We start from the raw sequence: 17,385 nt of genomic DNA, 5'->3' as shown, positions 1-17,385 counted from the left end.
CTCCTGGGCAACTCTTCCTTTGGGTCCTCAGTTTCCTCATCTTTGAGATGACAGCAGCCCGGCCCGACCCAGTCTGGCTTTACCAGAGGGCCTGCTGTCACTGGTGCCAGACAGCACTCTGTCAGTGGGCCAGGATACCCCCTCCCCGACTGGCCTCCTGCTGCTGCAGGGCTAGTGGCCCAGGCAGGTGGGCACTGGCCATCACAGAGGGTGGGTGCTGGGCGCTCATCCACAAGTGGGGGGGCTGGCCCTGTCACGTGGGGAGCGTGACAGCAGACACAGGACTGCGGCCCAAGCAGCGCTGCCCACGGCCACAGAGCCTTCCGCGTTTCAGAAGGCAAGACTGGCACTGGCAGCACCCTAGACCTCTGGGTGTCAGGAGATGCCACCCGAGGCTGGGGGAAGGAAGCCAGGACAGGACACCATGTGCTCAGACTGTGGACCTGGTGAGCCGGCTCGCCGGAGCAGCAGTGCCCAGGACGGGCCCCCCAGGAACGCTGCCCCAAGGGGTGCCTGGTGATGCTGGAGCTGACGGTGGGGGCCAGGGCTTCAGGGCCACCAGCCGAGGCAGCCTCCGGGTTGGCACCCAGACTGTGGCCAGTGCCTGCCCACCTGCCCACCTCAAGGGACTCAGGCAACTGAGGGATCCCAGAGGCCATGGGCAGCACTGTGCCTGAGTACCAGAGAGGCTGCCGAGCCGCAGGTGGCAGAGCCCACGGTCATGGCCCCGAATGTCCCTTGGCTGTCATCACGATTCCACTGCCGCTCCGTTTGTGCATTTCAAGCAATTACCAGGAATGAGTTAGACACACCCACAGGACCTGCGGGTGCCCAACAGGACCCAGGTGTGGAGCAGCAGGGAGAAGAGGGGCACGTCCCCTGGGTGGAGAGGGCAGGGTCCAGATGGAGGGCTAAAGCAGTGTGTCCCCAGGCCTGTGGGGCAGTGGAGGCCCAGGCCATGGCCCTGGGTCCCAGCAGGCAGGAAGCCCCCCACCCCTACCCTCCCTTGCCCTGCCTGCACGTGCCCCCGGGCAGGAGTTGCAACAGAGGCGGCAGCGCAGCCAAGCTGAGCAGAGGGTTGCTGGGGGCCAGCACTTCCGGTGTGCCCTGCTGCAGGGTGAGGGCTGCGGCCGCCTCAGTGTCCCTGGGGCGGGAGTCCTGGCCTGAGGCCTCGCGCCCACACGCACCCCAAGCAAAGACTCAGCAGCTCCAGAGCAAGTTGGGAATTCCACGGGGTGTTCTTCAAAATGCCCCACTGTCCTGTGGCTGCTTTTCTGGAAAGGAAGGGGTTAAGGTGAATCCGAGGGTGCAGGTCACCTTGACTCCCAGTTTGGGCCTTTTTTCCTGTCGGAGTGAAATGTGGAAGAAGGGACTGCCTGGGAGTGAGCCTGGAGATGGGTGGGGGAGGCGGGAGGCGGGAGCTGGGTAGGCTCCACCTCCTGGGTGCAGAAGCCGCCCCTGCTCCTGCCCCGCTCACAGCCCTGATGGCTCCGGACCCCAGCAGACGCCTTGGCCTGCGGCTGCTGCTGCTCACCTGCTGCCTCGTGCCTTCCTGGGCCAACCTGCTGAGCCTGGACTGGCTGTGGTCCACCAAGATCGCGGACTCCACAGACACCCTGGTCTCCCAGCCCCAGGGCAGCCTGCCCGTGCAGCCTGTAGAGGCCCCCACCACACACGTGGTGCCCCAGGATGGCCCCGTGGAGCAGAGGACGGCCCCTGCCAGCCCCAGGCCAGCCTTGGAGGATCGGAAGGCCGCCCACAGCGGGGCTCCTGGCCCTCCTGTCCGTGCTGCCCCCGCCGTCCCAGCTGCGAGCCCGGACATGAGGGAGGAGAACGTTGCTGGAGTGGGAGCCAAGGTCCTGAACGTAGCCCAGGGCATCCGGAGCTTCGTCCAGCGGTGGGACGGCACCACCCCCAGCGAGAGCCCTGCCGGACCCGCCTCGGCGCCCACGGCCCCCCTGGCCCTCGCGGGGCCCTCCGCCGGCCCTGAGAAGAACGGCACCACTCTCTGGCTGCACGGCGGAGCTCTGAGCTCTCCAGACACCCAGACCGCCCAGCCTGGCACCCTGGCGGTGCCCACCCAGCCACCTCCCTCGCTGGACCGACTCCAGGCACCACTGAGGGGGCCCTCAGGGCCACCCGAGGCCCCAGGTAGAGCTTCTCTCTCCTCCACGCTGGTCAGGGACCATTCCTGGGGAAGCCAGCCATCCCCAGAGAGGCCCTGGCATCTGGATGGGGAAGGACGCTTGCCCGCTGCAGCCGGTCCCAGCCAGCCACATGGGCGCCCCACGGTCGGCAGGCTCTGGCCTCCCCTGCTTCCCCTGGTGACGGGCCCCCCAGGTGCGCACAGTGCTCTCCCTGCTCTCTCTGCCCGCCCTGCGGCCCTGCTGTCCCCTGCAGCTGCGGCAGCTTTACCTGGGAACGGTGGTGCTCGGGTGTCCCACGAGGCGGATGCTGCGGGGCCTGGTCTCGCTAACAACTCTGCTCTGCACGGGGCTGGCCCTCCGACCCTCACCGGCCGCTGCCTGCCCCTGCTGCCCACCTTGCCCATCTGCAGCCACCTGGGCATCTGGCGCTCCTGGCTACCCAACCACCTGCGCCACGAGAGCAGCGCGGAGGTGCAGGCCGCCACGCAGGCCTGGGGGGGCCTCCTGCGGACTCACTGCCACCCCTTCCTCGCCTGGTTCTTCTGTCTGCTGCTGGCCCCGCCCTGTGGCCCGGGCCCCCTGCCTGCCCTGCCGCCCTGCCGCCAGTTCTGTGAGGCCCTGCAGGACGCATGCTGGAGCCGCCTGGACGGGGGCCGGCTGCCAGTCTCCTGTGCCTCGCTCCCTGCCCAGGAGGACGGGCACTGTGTGTTCATTGGGCCGGCTACAGGTAACTGGCCGGCCTCTGGACTCCCTCTCCCTCGACCCTGGCTGATGGGAGCCTCTAGCAGCAGCGGGACGGCGGGGGGCGGGGGAGCATGGTGCCCTGAGCAGGGGCTGGGCTTGGGTAGGTCAGGGGTGGACGTGACCCTGTGTGGCAGGTGGGGTGCCACCCTGGCCGGGTGCTCCCCCAGCACTTCAGTGTGTCCACTCTCACTGGTCTGAGGCAACCTGTTCTCCCCTCAGCCCCCCGGGGGACATAGGTGTGGAGCCGTGGTGTGACTCAACCAAAGGGGTTGGTTGAGTCCCACTGAGTTGGGGCGTCTGTCCTTGCTCCTGGGCCTCAGGCTGCGCTGTCCCAAGTTGATCCTGGGCACTCAGCTGGCTCGGCTGAGTGGGTGGCAGCGATGGACCCCCGGGGGGCTACTTGCTCCTTTGGAGCTTAGCAGGTCTGGGCCTCACCAGGGTCCCGCTGAGGCCCAGCCTGGCGCACATGCCAGCGGGACACCCAGCCCAGCCTGTCTGCGGCTTCCGGCAAGCAGCCTGCCTGTCGTGGGGCTGGGCCTCCGCCCACAGGGCCGTCTGTGCAGCGAGGGCACAGGAGGGAGCAGGGCAGGCTCTTTCTGACCACCCTGGAGTGGGGGCAGTGGCAGGCCTGCTGCTGGCTCCTCCCAGGCACAGCTCCTCAGCTGCTGTTTGCGCCTGGTGACCTTGACCTTCCTGTGGATCCTGGGTGTTCACTCTTTTCCACGTGGGGAAGTGGCCTTGACCCTCAGTTACTGGCCTTTGGACCTGGGCAGCCATGCTGGACCTGGGATGGGGGTGTCTCAGGTAGAAGTTCTGTGAGGTGCCCACTGCTGGCCCTTGGGGGTGAGCCTGGGAAAATCCAGGGGCCTCAGGGCCCAGTTTGCTCAGAAAAGGTCCAGCACCCCCACAGATTCAGGCAGGTCTGGGGTGCACTGAGCAGGGCCACAGGGGTCAGGGCCAGATGCCGAAGATGGACAGTGCCTAACCCCAGGAAAGAAGCACACAGAGGCAGGCCTGTCAGGGGCCAGGCAGGCAGCGAAGGCGGGCCCCCTGGCTCCTGCCCGGCAGCTGTTGAGTGAGCAGGGGTCGTGGCCGCAGGGTGGGCCCAGGGCCCGCTCTGGGAGGGGCCTGGGTGTGCAGAAGCCAGGGGGCCTGTCTGCATTAGGGACCGAGCTGGGCCTGGGCTGGGGGGCAGGGCCATGCCCAGGGTCAGCCTAGATTTTTATCAGGAGCACAGCTGGAGCCTCAGCCCCCGACTCCATCTCTGGAACAGGCACACTTGGAGCCAGCACAGGCTGCAGCCCCCACAGGCCAGAGCAGGCTGAGCCACCCTGCCCTGCGCCCAAACTGTGCCGGTCAGGACGGGCCCCAGGGAGGCATCCTGGCAGGAGGGCCTGGCCCGCCTCTCCTGTCTGTTTTGGATGCAGCATGAGAGCTATGGGCAAGCCCTACTGTGCTACTGGGCACTAGTGAAAGTCCCTGGTATCCTTGGGGTGGGGGCTCAGTCCTGGGCAGCGGGCCTGGGGCCTACTCAGGCAGCGCTCCTAGCGTCAGACTGCAGTGGGCCCGGTCAGTCTGAACATCTGGACATACTGGCTGTGACCCCAGAAGGGTCCTGGGGGACTCTTCCATCCATGCTAATGGCCCACAGCCCCTCAGGCCAGAGGTGGGTGGCCGGTGTCCTTATTCCTGTACCCCTTCCCAGGCGGGGCTGACTAGCAAGAGAAGCTGGGGTCAGGGAGGGTCTTCTGGCCTCTCAGCCCCCTTCCCAGCCTCCTTCACTCTGGGGTGCATCCCCAGTCCTGTTGGGCCCCTGTTGGGCTGGACACCCCCACACCAGTGTGGGGTGCGGGCAGGAGCACAGGCCATGGTGGGACAGGAAGGGATGGGTGTGCCCAGTCAGGGACTCAGCCCTCCCCACGTTGGTGCCAGGCCCCTCAGCCATGCTGTGAGGTCCTAGGGAGGGTCAGGCTGGGCCCTGATCCTAGCACCCTGACACTGACCATCTTGGAGCCAGGAGGTCTTGGCCGCATCTGAGGCTGGGGGGCTTGGAATGTGAGCCCCTGCAATGGAGGGGAGGCCCAGGGGCACTGCCTCCTTCCCAGGGCCCATCCAGAGCCACGCAGGGCCTCCTCCTTGCCTGCGTTCCCTGCCTCCCTCCCTCACCTGGTCCTGAGCAGCCTGGCCTGTGCCCAATCCTGCAGACTGGCGTGCTTCCTGTTAACCTGAGGAGGTGGGATCCAGGGGCAGAATCCCTGTGGCTGCCGGCGCTCTCTGCACTCTTGGTGCTTCTGCTGGGCACGCTGGTCCCGGAGCCTCCAGAAGCTTTGTCCCCCAGAAGTGCCCGGCAGTGGCACCTGCAGGGCATGCGAGGCAGGGGAGGGCTCCTTGTGTGGCGGCCCCGCCCCCACGTAGGAGTTCCCGGGCGCCCACGTCTGGCGCCTCCCTTGGAATGCAGATCTTAGAAACGTCGCTGCGCTTAGGATGCTTCAGTTAACTCGAGGACCCTGTTTAACTTTGATTCTAGAAGGAGGAAGACACCTGTGAAAGTGCCTCAGTGCCCCCTGCTTGCCCTGCCGCCCGCACATGCTTTTCCTGTGACGCCAGCAGCTCTGCAGACTTCCTGCCCCTCCCGGTCGCGAGCCACACCCCGCTCACTGCCTGGCGTCCAGGCCCAGGCAGGGCAAGGTAGTCTGGAGGTGGGAGCCCCGTGACTGCAGCCAGGCCATTGGACTCCACCCACACGCGATCGTGCCGCTTTCTTCCTGTGACTTATTTCGCTGGCCTGTGGTCCTCCGGGCTCACATGTGTGGCCAGCCACAGGGTGGGAGTCCTGGCTCCCTGAGGAATAATGTTCGCCGTGTCCAGCACCAGTTTCTGTCTTCTGTCCCTGATTCCTGCTCGGCTCCGTGGCCTGAGCAGAGTGCAGCCCTCCCCCTGCAGGCTGGTTTAGATGCCTCGGAAAGACTCCAGGCCTGGGCTCGCTGGGCCACCTGGGGCTGTTGGGCTTGAGGAACGCGGGCCGTTCTCCTGCAAGGCTGAGCCCCATCGGTCCCCCAGTGGAGTGAGGCTCCCTGGTCCCATGTCCTGCCAACACGCCTCGCCTTCTGGCCGCGCCACCGCAGGGTGGGCGACGTCTCCTTGTGGTCTCGATGTCATCTTCCTGGGGACCGGTGATGCTGAGTGCCTTCTCACGTGGCCCTGGGCCCTCTGTCTTAGAAACGCCCTCTCGTCAGGCGGGTCTTGCTTGGAAACTGGATGAGCCCCTCGCCTTCTCAGAACGGAGGTTTGCACAGATGCCCTCCCGACCCCGCCGGGCTGTCTCTGCCCCCTTGGCGGTCACCCTCGTGTGCAGGGTGCCAGCTTTCCTGACCTGGCGTCTGCTCCAGGGCTGCTGTCCCCTCCCAGGAGGTTGCAGGGGCATGTGTGCCAGCCTTGGCCACTCTGAGCAGCCTGTGCTGCGGTGGGCAGCGTGTCCTGACTCAGTCCTCCCTGGTGTGGGGAAGAGAGCTGTCCAGTCCTTGGCCAGCCTGGGCAGGAGCAAGAGGCAGCCACATGCTGCCCACTCCATGGCTCTCCGCAAATCCCAAAGGCCAGCTTCCTGCATCTCTACCCATGGAGAATGACCCGTCCAGCCTCCTGCCATCAGGACGTCACTGTTGTCCAGAGGTTTGTGGGGACGAAACTGATGACATGCTGCCTCCTAACCACTGTGAGTCGGCAGCTTGCTGACATCGATCACAGTCACCCCCGCAGCACCTTCTCATCTCCCCGGAGACACTGGGTCCTCCTCGAACATGGGCTCCCTGGGGCCTCCGTCTTGCTTTCTGCCTCCATGACTGGCAGCCCCGGGGACCTGTCTGAGGGAACCGTGTGGTGCTCGTTCTGCGTGGCATGGTGTCCTCGAGGCTCACCCGCGTCGGAGCGTGTAAGTGTCCCCTGAGGCTGCAAGGGACTCCAGGCATGGACCACAGCGGGGGTGCATGGACGCCTGGCTGCCCCACGCCTCAGCCATGGGCGGGTGCTGCCTGGACCGGGTGTGCCTCGGCCTCCAGGCCCTGCATTCAGCCACTGCAGGCCAGTGGTGGCGCTGGCATCGACTCTGAGTTCCGAGGAGCCACTGCCCGGCTGGGCCCAGCGCCACGCCACTCTGGCTCCACCAGCCCGGCAGGAGGGCTTGTCTCCACCCTGGCTGACGCTCAATTTCCTTGGTTTGCTTGTTGTTTGTTTTAGGTCAAAAAACCGTCCCAGCAGCCTTCCTGGTGGGTTGAGGTGGCTTCTGGTTGTGAGCGGACTGTGCTGCCTGCTGGCCCCTGAGCTGCCCTTCCCCTCCTGGCGGCCTCCTCCTCCTCCTCTTCCACGTCCTTTGCCCATCTGCGAGCAGGCCTTCTCTTCTAGACGTGGCTCTGTGCCAGGCCCGTGGGTCAGCGACCCGTCCCATGGGCCTCCTGCTCCTGGTGCTTGTGTCCTTGCGGCCAGAGGTGCCGCCTGCCCTGGTGTTGGTGGTTGGCAGTGAGGCCTCACGCCGGGGCCTCCTGCCACTCCAAGCTGGTTTTTGCCTGTGGCGGGTGTGCCCACCATGACCCTCTGGCACCCTCTGTGGAAGGACGAGCCCTCACCCACAGAGTGGCCCTGGCCCTGTCCTGAGGAGCTCCGAGGTCCCGCTCACCATGCCGCTCTTCCTGGCCCCCCTTCTTGGCTGGGACAGACATGGCGTACGTCTAGGACGCAGGAGGGTCTAGTCACGAGTTCAGATGTGACACTGAGGAAAGCAGGTTTATGAGGAGACCGCAGGCGGGCTCGGCCCTGCTCTGTGCCCCTGGCTCACTGTGCACCACATGGCTTTGCAGGGCGTTTCAAAGTCGGGAACGGAGACCTGCAGCTCTGCTCTTTTCCAAGATCCTCCTGGCCATCGGGGTTCTTGGGGTTCCACTTGAATTTTAGGATGGGCGTTTGTGAAAGTCATTGTGCTTGTCCTGCTCCGAGCCTCGGGGGCTCCAGCTACGCCCCTGAGCGTGGTGCCTGCTGGGGGTTTTCACAGCGGCCTGCGTGATGCTGAGCTGGCTGCGTCCCCTCCTGGTCTGCCGAGTGTCTTCACCGTGAGGGAGGAGGGATTCCGTCATGGTTTTCTGCACCATTGAGGTCCTGCGATCGGCCCTTCCATCTGCAGCTATAGCTACAGCAGCCATGTGACCCGTCCTTGAGCTCCTCAGGGCTCGAGGTGACAGAGCATCGTGGCGGAAGAGTGTGGCGGAGGGGAGCAGCTCAGGTGATGATCAGGAAGCAGGGACTCCACTCTCCAGACACAAGTGTCTACCCGCAGCCAGGCCCCCTGCCACCTGCTCCAGCCACACCCGCCGCCTCAGCTACCGTCCCTCCACCCCTGTCCGGGGTTAACTGCTGCCTGGGTGGAGGCTCTCCTGACCCAGTCGCGTCTCTCGGAACCTTCCTGCGTCGTCTCACTCGTGAGCTCGTGGGGACCCCTCACAGCCACGCCACGGCAGGAGGGGTCGGTGCTGGCTCGTGGTCAGATGTTTGGCAGAGGTCTGTGGTGGCTGCAGGTCCAGGGCTTTCTGTTGCTGGGCCATCTTGGATGTTCTGATTCGCCGTCCTTGCTAGTTACAGATCTGCCCAGCTGTTCTGCTTCTTCGTGGTTTGGTCTTGGTAGCTTCATGTTTCTAGGGGTTAATCCGTTTCACTCAACTCTTCCCTTTTCACTGTTGGCATGTAATTGTTCGCTTCTCTTCTTATAGTGCTGGTTTTGTATGTCTGCAGAATCAGTAATGTCCCTGCTTTACTTTTGACCTGAGTGATTCGAGTCTCCCCTCTCTTTTTTCTTAGTCCATTTAGCTAAAGATTTGTCAATTTTGTTGATCTTTCCGAAGAACTGACTTTTGGTTTCATTGATTTTCTCTGCTGTTTTTCTCTTCTGTGTTTCATCTGTTTATTTTCTGCTCTCTTCTCTGTTTACTTTCCTCCAGGTTTGGCCTTAGCTTTGCTCGCTCCCTCTTTTCTTCAGCACTGAGTGTACCGGCCCCAAGCTTCTTGTGGCATCTGCTGGTGACCCCACTGTGGACCCCTGGCTTTTCCTCTGCTGCTCTCAGACTCCCCTGTCTCTGTCCTTTGGAAGTTGGAGAGCAACAGCGCACCTGGGCCATTCAAGCTGCTCTGTGCTTATGTCTTTCGTGAGGTGGGGCTGCTCTGGGCCTGTGTCCCCTCTGCCATCGGCTGCTTCTCCCTCTGGTCCCCACATGTGTGCTGGCCTGCGATGGTGCTGCACCGGGTCGCCCTTTCACCTGCCTCCAGGGGTTCCCTCTGCTCACCAGCTCCTCTTCTGTGCACAGCATCTTCACGCCTCCTCGGGGCGTCTTCTCCTGGACTGAGCCAAGGTCCTCTGTGCTTCAGTGTCTGGGCAGAGCCAGGAGGGAGGGTGTCAGGGGTTCTGACACAGGCCCGGTGCTCCTCAACGCTGGACTGTTTCCCTGTGTCCCCGTGGACATCTCTGCTGGGTTCAGCGTCTCCTCAACCTCTCCACAGCATCCTGCAGCTCTCTGAGCACGTGGAGCAGGTGTTCTGGTCTGCCTGGAGGTCTCCGGCAGGTCTCTCTCTGGGGCAGGCCTCGTGGACGCTCTCCCATGACTGGGCCTCTCCTGACTCTCTGTGTGCCCCCGTGTGCTGTTTCTAGCTGGACCTGCAGCGCTAGCGACGTGGCTCCTCTGATGTGGCTGCCCCTGGCCCACTCTGCAGTGACTATTCATTCTCCGACCTGTCCTGTAGCTCCCGTGCCGGGATCACGGAGGTGCCAGCTGAAGGCCTGCGCGGTCTCTGCGGGCCGAGCCTTCCCTGAAGCATGTTCTCCTCACCCAGTTCTTCAGTCCTTAGTCTTTTCATGTTAAGAGAATAGCAGGAAGTGACGATAGCCTCGGAGGTGCCAGCCTCTGGTCCTCCCGAGGTCCTCCAGCTGCGGGGGGTGCTTTCAGTCGACAGCTGTGGGAGCAACAGCCACCCAGAGCTTGGCACCGCTGACCTAGAGTTGCTGTCAGCTGTGGACGTGGGTCCCCAGTGTTTGGCGCAAGTGGCATGCCGTGTAGACCATGGATTCCAGAGCAGCTCTCCAGGCAAACTCTGCAGTGCTGCTGCTTCTGGTCAGGAGGGTGGTACCTGCCACATCCACCCAGGGTCCTCCAGGTAGGCATGTTTGAGTGTTTGCCATCGAGAAATCACGGGTTGAAGTTGGGCACGGTGGCACACACCTGTGATCCCAGTGGCTTGGGAGGCTGAGGCAGGAGGAGCAGGAGCTCAAAGCCAGCCTCAGCCAAAGCCAGGCACTAAGCAACTCCGTGAGACCCTGTCCGTAAATAAAATACAAAATAGGACTGGGAGTGTGGCTCAGTGGTCAAGTGCCCCTGAGTTCAATCCCAGGTGCCAAAAGAAAGAAAGGAAGGGAGCGAGGGAGGGAGGGAGGAACAAACCACCGTCTCCATCAGGTCCTGTGCTGTGGCTGACCTGCATGCCGCCAGGACTGACCGGGAGGGTGGACTCCTGGGGGCAGCTTCATGGTCCCCAGCTCAGTGCCGCACCTTCCCGTGCAGAAACCTGGGCCTGGGTGAGGATGCACACGTGTGGTTGGGGTTTCCTCCAGTCTGAAGGTCCACAGCCGTGGTCACACCCTCTCAGTGTGACAGGGACGTCTTTGGGGACCACTGTGCTGCCCACTGTCTGTGGGCACCGTGTGTGGCTGCACGGGTGACAGGGACGTGCCATCCTCGCTGTGCTGTCTCAGGACGCCCTGCTCCAGGCCTGTGTGCTCCAGCGTGCCCCCTCAGGCACCCCAGCTCCTCCGTGGGGACGCCTCCTGCGGTTGGCCTGCCCCTGCCCGCTGGCACTGCCCCGCCTGCCTGGCTTAATGAACGTGGAGCAGCCGCGCCTCCCAGCCGGTCCAGTCCCTGGGCAGCCTGCTCACGGGCATGGCCCAGGTCTGGGCGTCCTCTTCTGCCATCAGAAGCACCAGCAAGGCGGTATTGGGCGTTGCCGAGCGGTGGAGGCTTTGGAATTACAGAGGAACAGCCTGTGGCTGCTGTCTTCCCCAGGGGTGGGGACAGGCGTGTCCCCACTGGGTTGGTTCTGGCCCTATGCTCAAGGCTCGCGGGCCTCGTTGCTGCGTGGGATGCCTGTTCTAGGTGTCTTTCTTCCGAGGTGGAGATTGGCCTTCCTCCCCCACCCCTGGGGGCCTTCACTTGGTAATTGCTGCCTTGTGACAAAGTAGCAGTTGGGGATGGGAAGCTGCAGGCTCAGGAAGGCTCTCTCCCCGAGGCTGTGCTTTCCTGTTTTAACAGGAAAGAGGCAGGGAGCGGCCTCGGGTCTGTCATTACCAACCAGGAGTCCACGATGCTGTGGGCACCTGGGCGCCGTTGTGAGTGCAGAGCTGTGGCCCCAGGCAGGTTGACAACGCGTCATGCCCCTGTCCCAGGGGCCCCTGGGAAGGTCCTGCGACTTGGCCAGGCTGCTTGATCTGGGAGGGTACAGTGCTTGCTCCGTCAGCGTCCCGTGGTGCGAGCCCCAAGGTCACTCTTGCAAGATGTCGGGCAGCACGGAGCTAGGTTTCCTGCTTCTCCTCTGCCTGCTCTGCTCCTGACCTTGTGGCCTCTCTGAGTACCCTCTTCCCCAGGACAGTGGCTGCCCTCCTGATGGCTGGCACATTTGAACCTGTGCCGTCCTCTTTTATGGTGTCACTCAGTCACAGCTACCGGTGGCTTTGATCCTGTCCTGCCTGTTCTGGACTGGCTGGGACGGCTAGACTCCATGAGGACCTGAATGCGTGTCTTTATTACAGAGGGAGCTGGGGGCTACCTGATGGTCTCCCAGAGCCAGCCCGCTAGGCCTGGTGCTTCTGCCCTCGCCAGAGCTGGACCGTGGAGATGTGGAGCACCCGGAAGTCCTCAGGGTGGGCTCCTCCTCTGGGAGTCACACTGCAGCTTTCAAGAGCTGTAGATGTGGACACTGTGTGTTGGACAGTCCTGGGCTGGGAGGTCCTGTGTTGGAAAGGTCCTGGGCTGGATGTCCTGGGCTGGGAATGTCCTGGACTAGGAAGGTCCTTGGCTGGGAAAGTCCTGGGCAGGGAAGGTCCTGGGCTGGGAAGGTCCTGGGCTGGGAAGGTCCTGGGCTGGGAATGTCCTGGGCTGGGAGGTCCTGAGCTGGGAAGGTCCTGGGCTGGGAAGGTCCTGGGCTGGGAGGTCCTGTGTTGGGAAGGTCCAGGGCTGGGAAGGTCCTGGGCTGGAAAGGTCCTGGGCTGGGAAGGTCCTAGGCTGGGAAGGTCCTGTGTTGGGAAGGTCCTGGGCTGGGAAGGTCCTAGGCTTGGAAGGTCCTGGGCTGGGAAGGTACTAGGCTGGAAAAGTCCTGGGCTGGGAAGGTCCTGGGCTAGGAGGTCCTGTGTTGGGAAGATGCTGGGCTGGGAAGGTCCTGGGCTGGGAAGGTCCTCTGTTGGGAAGGTCCTGTGTTTGCAAGGTCCTTGGCAGGGAAGGTCCTGTGTTGGGAAGGTCCTAGGCTGTGAAGGTCCTGTGTTGGGAAGGTCCTGTGTTGGGAAGGTCCTGTGGTGGGAAGGTCCTGGGCTGGGAAGGTCCTGTGTTGGGAAGGTCCTGGGCTGGGAAGGTCCTAGGCTGGGAAGGTCCTTGGATGGTAAGGTCCTGGGCTGGGAAGGTCCTGTGTTGGGAAGATCATGTGTTGGGAAGGTCCTGGGCTGGGAAGGTCTTGGGCTGGGAAGGTCGTGGGCTGGGAAGGTCCTGGGCTGGGAAGGTCCTAGGCTGGGAAGGTCCTGTGTTGGGAAGGTCCTGAGCTGGGAAGGTCCTGGGCTGGGAAGGTCCTGTGTTGGGAAGGTCCTGTGTTGGGAAGATCCTGGGCTGGGAGGTCCTGGGTTGGGAAGGTCCTGTGTTGGGAAGGTCATGGGTTGGGAAGGTCCTGGGCTTTGAAGGTCCTGTGTTGGGAAGGTCCTGGGCTGGGAGGTCCTGGGTTGGGAAGGTCCTGGGTAGGGAAGGTCCTGGGCTTTGAAGGTCCTGTGTTGGGAAGGTCCTGGGCTGGGAAGGTCTTAGGCTGGGAAGGTCCTGTGTTGGGAAGGTTCTGTGTTGGGAATGTCCTGGGCTGGGAAGGTCCTGTGTTGGGAAGGTCCTGGGCTGGGAAGGTCTTAGGCTGGGAAGGTCCTGTGTTGGGAAGGTTCTGAGTTGGGAAGGTCCTGGGCTGGGAAGGTCCTAGGCTGGGAAGGTCCTGGGCTGGGAAGGTCCTGGGCTGGGAACGTCCTGGGCTGGGAAGGTCATAGGCTGGGAAGATCCAAGTCTGGGAAGATCCTGGCCTGGGAAGGTCCTGTGTTGGGAAGGTCCTGGGCTGGGAAGGTCCTGTGTTGGGAAGGTCCTGGGCTGGGAAGGTCCTGGGCTGGGAAGGTCCTGGGCTGGGAAGGTACTGGGCTGGGAAGGTACAAGGCTGGGAAGGTCCTAGTCTGGGAAGGTCCTGGACTGGGAAGGTCCTGGGCTGGGAAGGTCCTGTGTTGGGAAGGTCCTGGGCTGGGAAGGTCCTGGGCTGTGAAGGTCCTGGGCTGGGAAGGTCCTGCGTTGGGAAGGTCCAAGGCAGGGAAGGTCCTGGGCCGGGAAGGTCCTAGGCTGGAAAGGTCCTAGTCTGGGAGCGTCCTGGGCTGGGAAGGTCCTAGGCTGGGAAGGTCCTGTGTTGGGAAGGTCCTGGGCACGAAGGTCCTGGGCGGGGAAGGTCCTGGGCGGGGAAGTCCTGGGCTGGGAAGGTCCTGGGCTGGGAAGGTCCTGGGCTGGGAAGGTCCTGGGCTGGGAGGTCCTGTGTTGGGAAGGTCCGGGGCTGGGAAGGTCCTGGGCTGGGAAGGTCCTGTGTTGGGAAGGTCCTGGGCTGGGAAAGTCCTGGGCTGGGAGGTCCTGTGTTGAGAAGGTCCTGTGTTGGGAAGGTCCTGGGCTGGGAAGGTCCTAGGCTGGGAAGGTCCTGGGCTGGGAAGGTAGTAGGCTGGGAAGGTCCTGGGCTGGGAAGGTCCTGGGCTAGGAGGTCCTGTGTTGGGAAGATGCTGGGCTGGGAAGGTCCTGGGCTGGGAAGGTCCTCTGTTGGGAAGGTCCTGAGTTTGGAAGGTCCTTGGCAGGGAAGGTCCTGTGTTGGGAAGGTCCGGTGTTGGGAAGGTCCTAGGCTGGGAAGGTCCTGTGTTGGGAAGGTCCTGTGTTGGGAAGGTCCTAGGCTGGGAAGGACCTGGGCTGGGAAGGTCTTGGCCTGGGAAGGTCCTGGGCTGGGAAGGTCCTGTGTTGGGAAGGTCCTGTGTTGGGAAGGTCCTGGGCTGGGAAGGTCCTGGGCTGGGAATGTCCTGTGTTGGGAGGGTCCTAGCAGGGAAGGTCCTGTGTTGGGAAGGTCCTGGGCTGGGAAGGTCCTGGGCTGGGCAGGTCCTGTGTTGGGAAGGTCCTGGGCTGGGAAGGTCCTGGGCTGGGAAGGTCCTTGGCGGGTAAGGTCCTGGGCTGGGAAGGTCCTGTGTTGGGAAGGTCCTGTGTTTGGAAGGTCCTTGGCAGGGAAGGTCCTGTGTTGGGAAGGTCCTAGGCTGGGAAGGTCCTGTGTTGGGAAGGTCCTGTGTTGGGAAGGTCCTGTGTTGGGAAGGTCCTGGACTGGGAAGGTCCTGTGTTGGGAAGGTCCTGTGTTGGGAAGGTCCTGTGGTGGGAAGGTCCTGGACTGGGAAGGTCCTGTGTTGGGAAGGTCCTGGGCTGGGAAGGTCCTGGGCTGGGAAGATCCTTGGATGGTAAGGTCCTGGGCTGGGAAGGTCCTGTGTTGGGAAGATCCTGTGTTGGGAAGGTCCTGGGCTGGGAAGGTCTTGGGCTGGGAAGGTCTTGGGCTGGGAAGGTCCTGGGCTGGGAAGGTCCTAGGCTGGGAAGGTCCTGTGTTGGGAAGGTCCTGGGCTGGGAAGGTCCTAGGCTGGGAAGGTCCTGTGTTGGGAAGGTCCTGTGTTGGGAAGGTCCTAGGCTGGGAAGGACCTGGGCTGGGAAGGTCTTGGCCTGGGAAGGTCCTGGGCTGGGAATGTCCTGTGTTGGGAAGGTCCTGTGTTGGGAAGGTCCTGGGCTGGGAAGGTCCTGGGCTGGGAATGTCCTGTGTTGGGAAGGTCCTGGGCAGGGAAGGTCCTGTGTTGGGAAGGTCCTGGGCTGGGAAGGTCCTGGGCTGGGCAGGTCCTGTGTTGGGAAGGTCCTGGGCTGGGAAGGTCCTGGGCTGGGAAGGTCCTTGGCGGGTAAGGTCCTGGGCTGGGAAGGTCCTGTGTTGGGAAGGTCCTGTGTTTTGAAGGTCCTTGGCAGGGAAGGTTCTGTGTTGGGAAGGTCCTGTGTTGGGAAGGTCCTGTGGTGGGAAGGTCCTGTGCTGGGAAGGTCCTGGGCTGGGAAGGGTCTTGGATGGTAAGGTCCTGGGCTGGGAAGGTCCTGTGTTGGGAAGATCCTGTGTTGGGAAGGTCCTGGGCTGGGAAGGTCTTGGGCTGGGAAGGTCTTGGGCTGGAAAGGTCCTGGGCTGGGAAGGTCCTGGGCTGGGAAGGTCCTGTGTTGGGAAGGTCCTGGGCTGGGAAGGTCCTGGGCTGGGAAGGTCCTGTGTTGGGAAGGTCCTGGGCTGGGAGGTCCTGGGTTGGGAAGGTCCTGTGTTCGGAAGGTCATGGGTTGGGAAGGTCCTGGGCTTTGAAGGTCCTGTGTTGGGAAGGTCCTGGGCTGGGAGGTCCTGGGTTGGGAAGGTCCTGGGTTGGGAAGGTCCTGGGCTTTGAAGGTCCTGTGCTGGGAAGGTCCTGGGCTGGGAAGGTCTTAGGCTGGGAAGGTCCTGTGTTGGGAAGGTTCTGTGTTGGGAATGTCCTGGGCTGGGAAGGTCCTGTGTTGGGAAGGTCCTGGGCTGGGAAGGTCTTACGCTGGGAAGGTCCTGTGTTGGGAAGGTTCTGTGTTGGGAAGGTCCTGGGCTGGGAAGGTCCTGGGCTGGGAAGGTCCTGGACTGGGAACGTCCTGGGCTGGGAAGGTCATAGGCTGGGAAGATCCTAGTCTGGGAAGATCCTGGGCTGGGAAGGTCCTGTGTTGGTAAGGTCCTGGGCTGGGAAGGTCCTGTGTTGGGAAGGTCCTGGGCTGGGAAGGTCCTGGGCTGGGAAGGTCCTGGGCTGGGAAGGTACTGGGCTGGGAAGGTCCTGTGTTGGGAAGGTCCTGGGCAGGGAAGGTCCAGTGTTGGGAAGGTCCTGGGTAGGGAAGGTCCTGGGCTGGGAAGGTCCTGGGCTGAGAATGTCCTGGGCTGTGAAGATCCTGTGTTGGGAAGGTCCTGGGCTGGGAAGGTCCTGGGCTGTGAAAGTCCTGGGCTGGGAAGGTCCTGGGTTGGGAAGGTCCAAGGCAGGGAAGGTCCTGGGCGGGGAAGGTCCTAGGCTGGAAAGGTCCTAGTCTGGGAGCGTCCTGGGCTGGGAAGGTTCTAGGCTGGGAAGGTCCTGTGTTGGGAAGGTCCTGGGCACGAAGGTCCTGGGCGGGGAAGGTCCTGGGCGGGGAAGTCCTGGGCTGGGAAGGTCCTGGGCTGGGAAGGTCCTGGGCTGGGAAGGTCCTGGGCTGGGAGGTCCCATGTTGGGAAGTTCCGGGGCTGGGAAGGTCCTGGGCTGGGAAGGTCCTGTGTTGGGAAGGTCCTGGGCTGGGAAAGTCCTGGGCTGGGAGGTCCTGCGTTGAGAAGGTCCTGTGTTGGGAAGGTCCTGGGCTGGGAAGGTCCTAGGCTGGGAAGGTCCTGGGCTGGGAAGGTACTAGGCAGGGAAGGTCCTGGGCTGGGAAGGTCCTGGGCTAGGAGGTCCTGTGTTGGGAAGATGCTGGGCTGGGAAAGTCCTGGGCTGGGAAGGTCCTCTGTTGGGAAGGTCCTGTGTTTGGAAGGTCCTTGGCAGGGAAGGTCCTGTGTTGGGAAGGTCCTGTGTTGGGAAGGTCCTAGGCTGGGAAGGTCCTGTGTTGGGAAGGTCCTGTGTTGGGAAGGTCCTGGGCTGGGAAGGTCCTGGGCTGGGAAGGTCCTTGGCGGGTAAGGTCCTGGGCTGGGAAGGTCCTGTGTTGGGAAGATCCTGTGTTGGGAAGGTCCTGGGCTGGGAAGGTCTTGGGCTGTGAAGGTCCTGGGCTGGGAAGGTCCTGGGCTGGGAAGGTCCTGGGCTGGGAAGGTCCTGGGTTGGGAAGGTCCAAGGCAGGGAAGGTCCTGGGCGGGGAAGGTCCTAGGCTGGAAAGGTCCTAGTCTGGGAGCGTCCTGGGCTGGGAAGGTCCTAGGCTGGGAAGGTCCTGTGTTGGGAAGGTCCTGGGCACAAAGGTCCTGGGCGGGGAGGTCCTGGGCGGGGAAGTCCTGGGCTGGGAAGGTCCTGGGCTGGGAAGGTCCTGGGCTGGGAATGTCCTGGGCTGGGAGGTCCCATGTTGGGAAGGTCCGGGGCTGGGAAGGTCCTGGGCTGGGAATGTCCTGTGTTGGGAAGGTCCTGGCCTGGGAAAGTCCTGGGCTGGGAGAT

The 17,385-nt window shown here is 63.3% G+C and overlaps 1 protein-coding gene across 1 annotated transcript in view; it reads left to right on the top strand.

Moving 5' to 3' along the window:
* Positions 1-1,458: 1,458 nt before the first annotated feature.
* The window catches only part of COL18A1 (collagen type XVIII alpha 1 chain), a 62,662-nt gene continuing 46,735 nt past the window's right edge, over positions 1,459-17,385 (top strand). Inside the window, 1 exon segment of the mRNA XM_079100792.1 lies at positions 1,459-2,874. Within this exon segment, the coding sequence (XP_078956918.1) occupies positions 1,485-2,874 (1,390 nt within the window). The 5' untranslated portion in view covers positions 1,459-1,484.

The sequence above is a fragment of the Sciurus vulgaris genome (genome assembly GCF_902686455.1).
Source record: "Sciurus vulgaris genome assembly, chromosome: 10".
Taxonomy (NCBI): domain Eukaryota; kingdom Metazoa; phylum Chordata; class Mammalia; order Rodentia; family Sciuridae; genus Sciurus; species Sciurus vulgaris.
The sequence above is the reverse complement of the archived record's forward strand: the minus strand, read 5'-3'. Positions and strand labels throughout refer to the sequence as shown.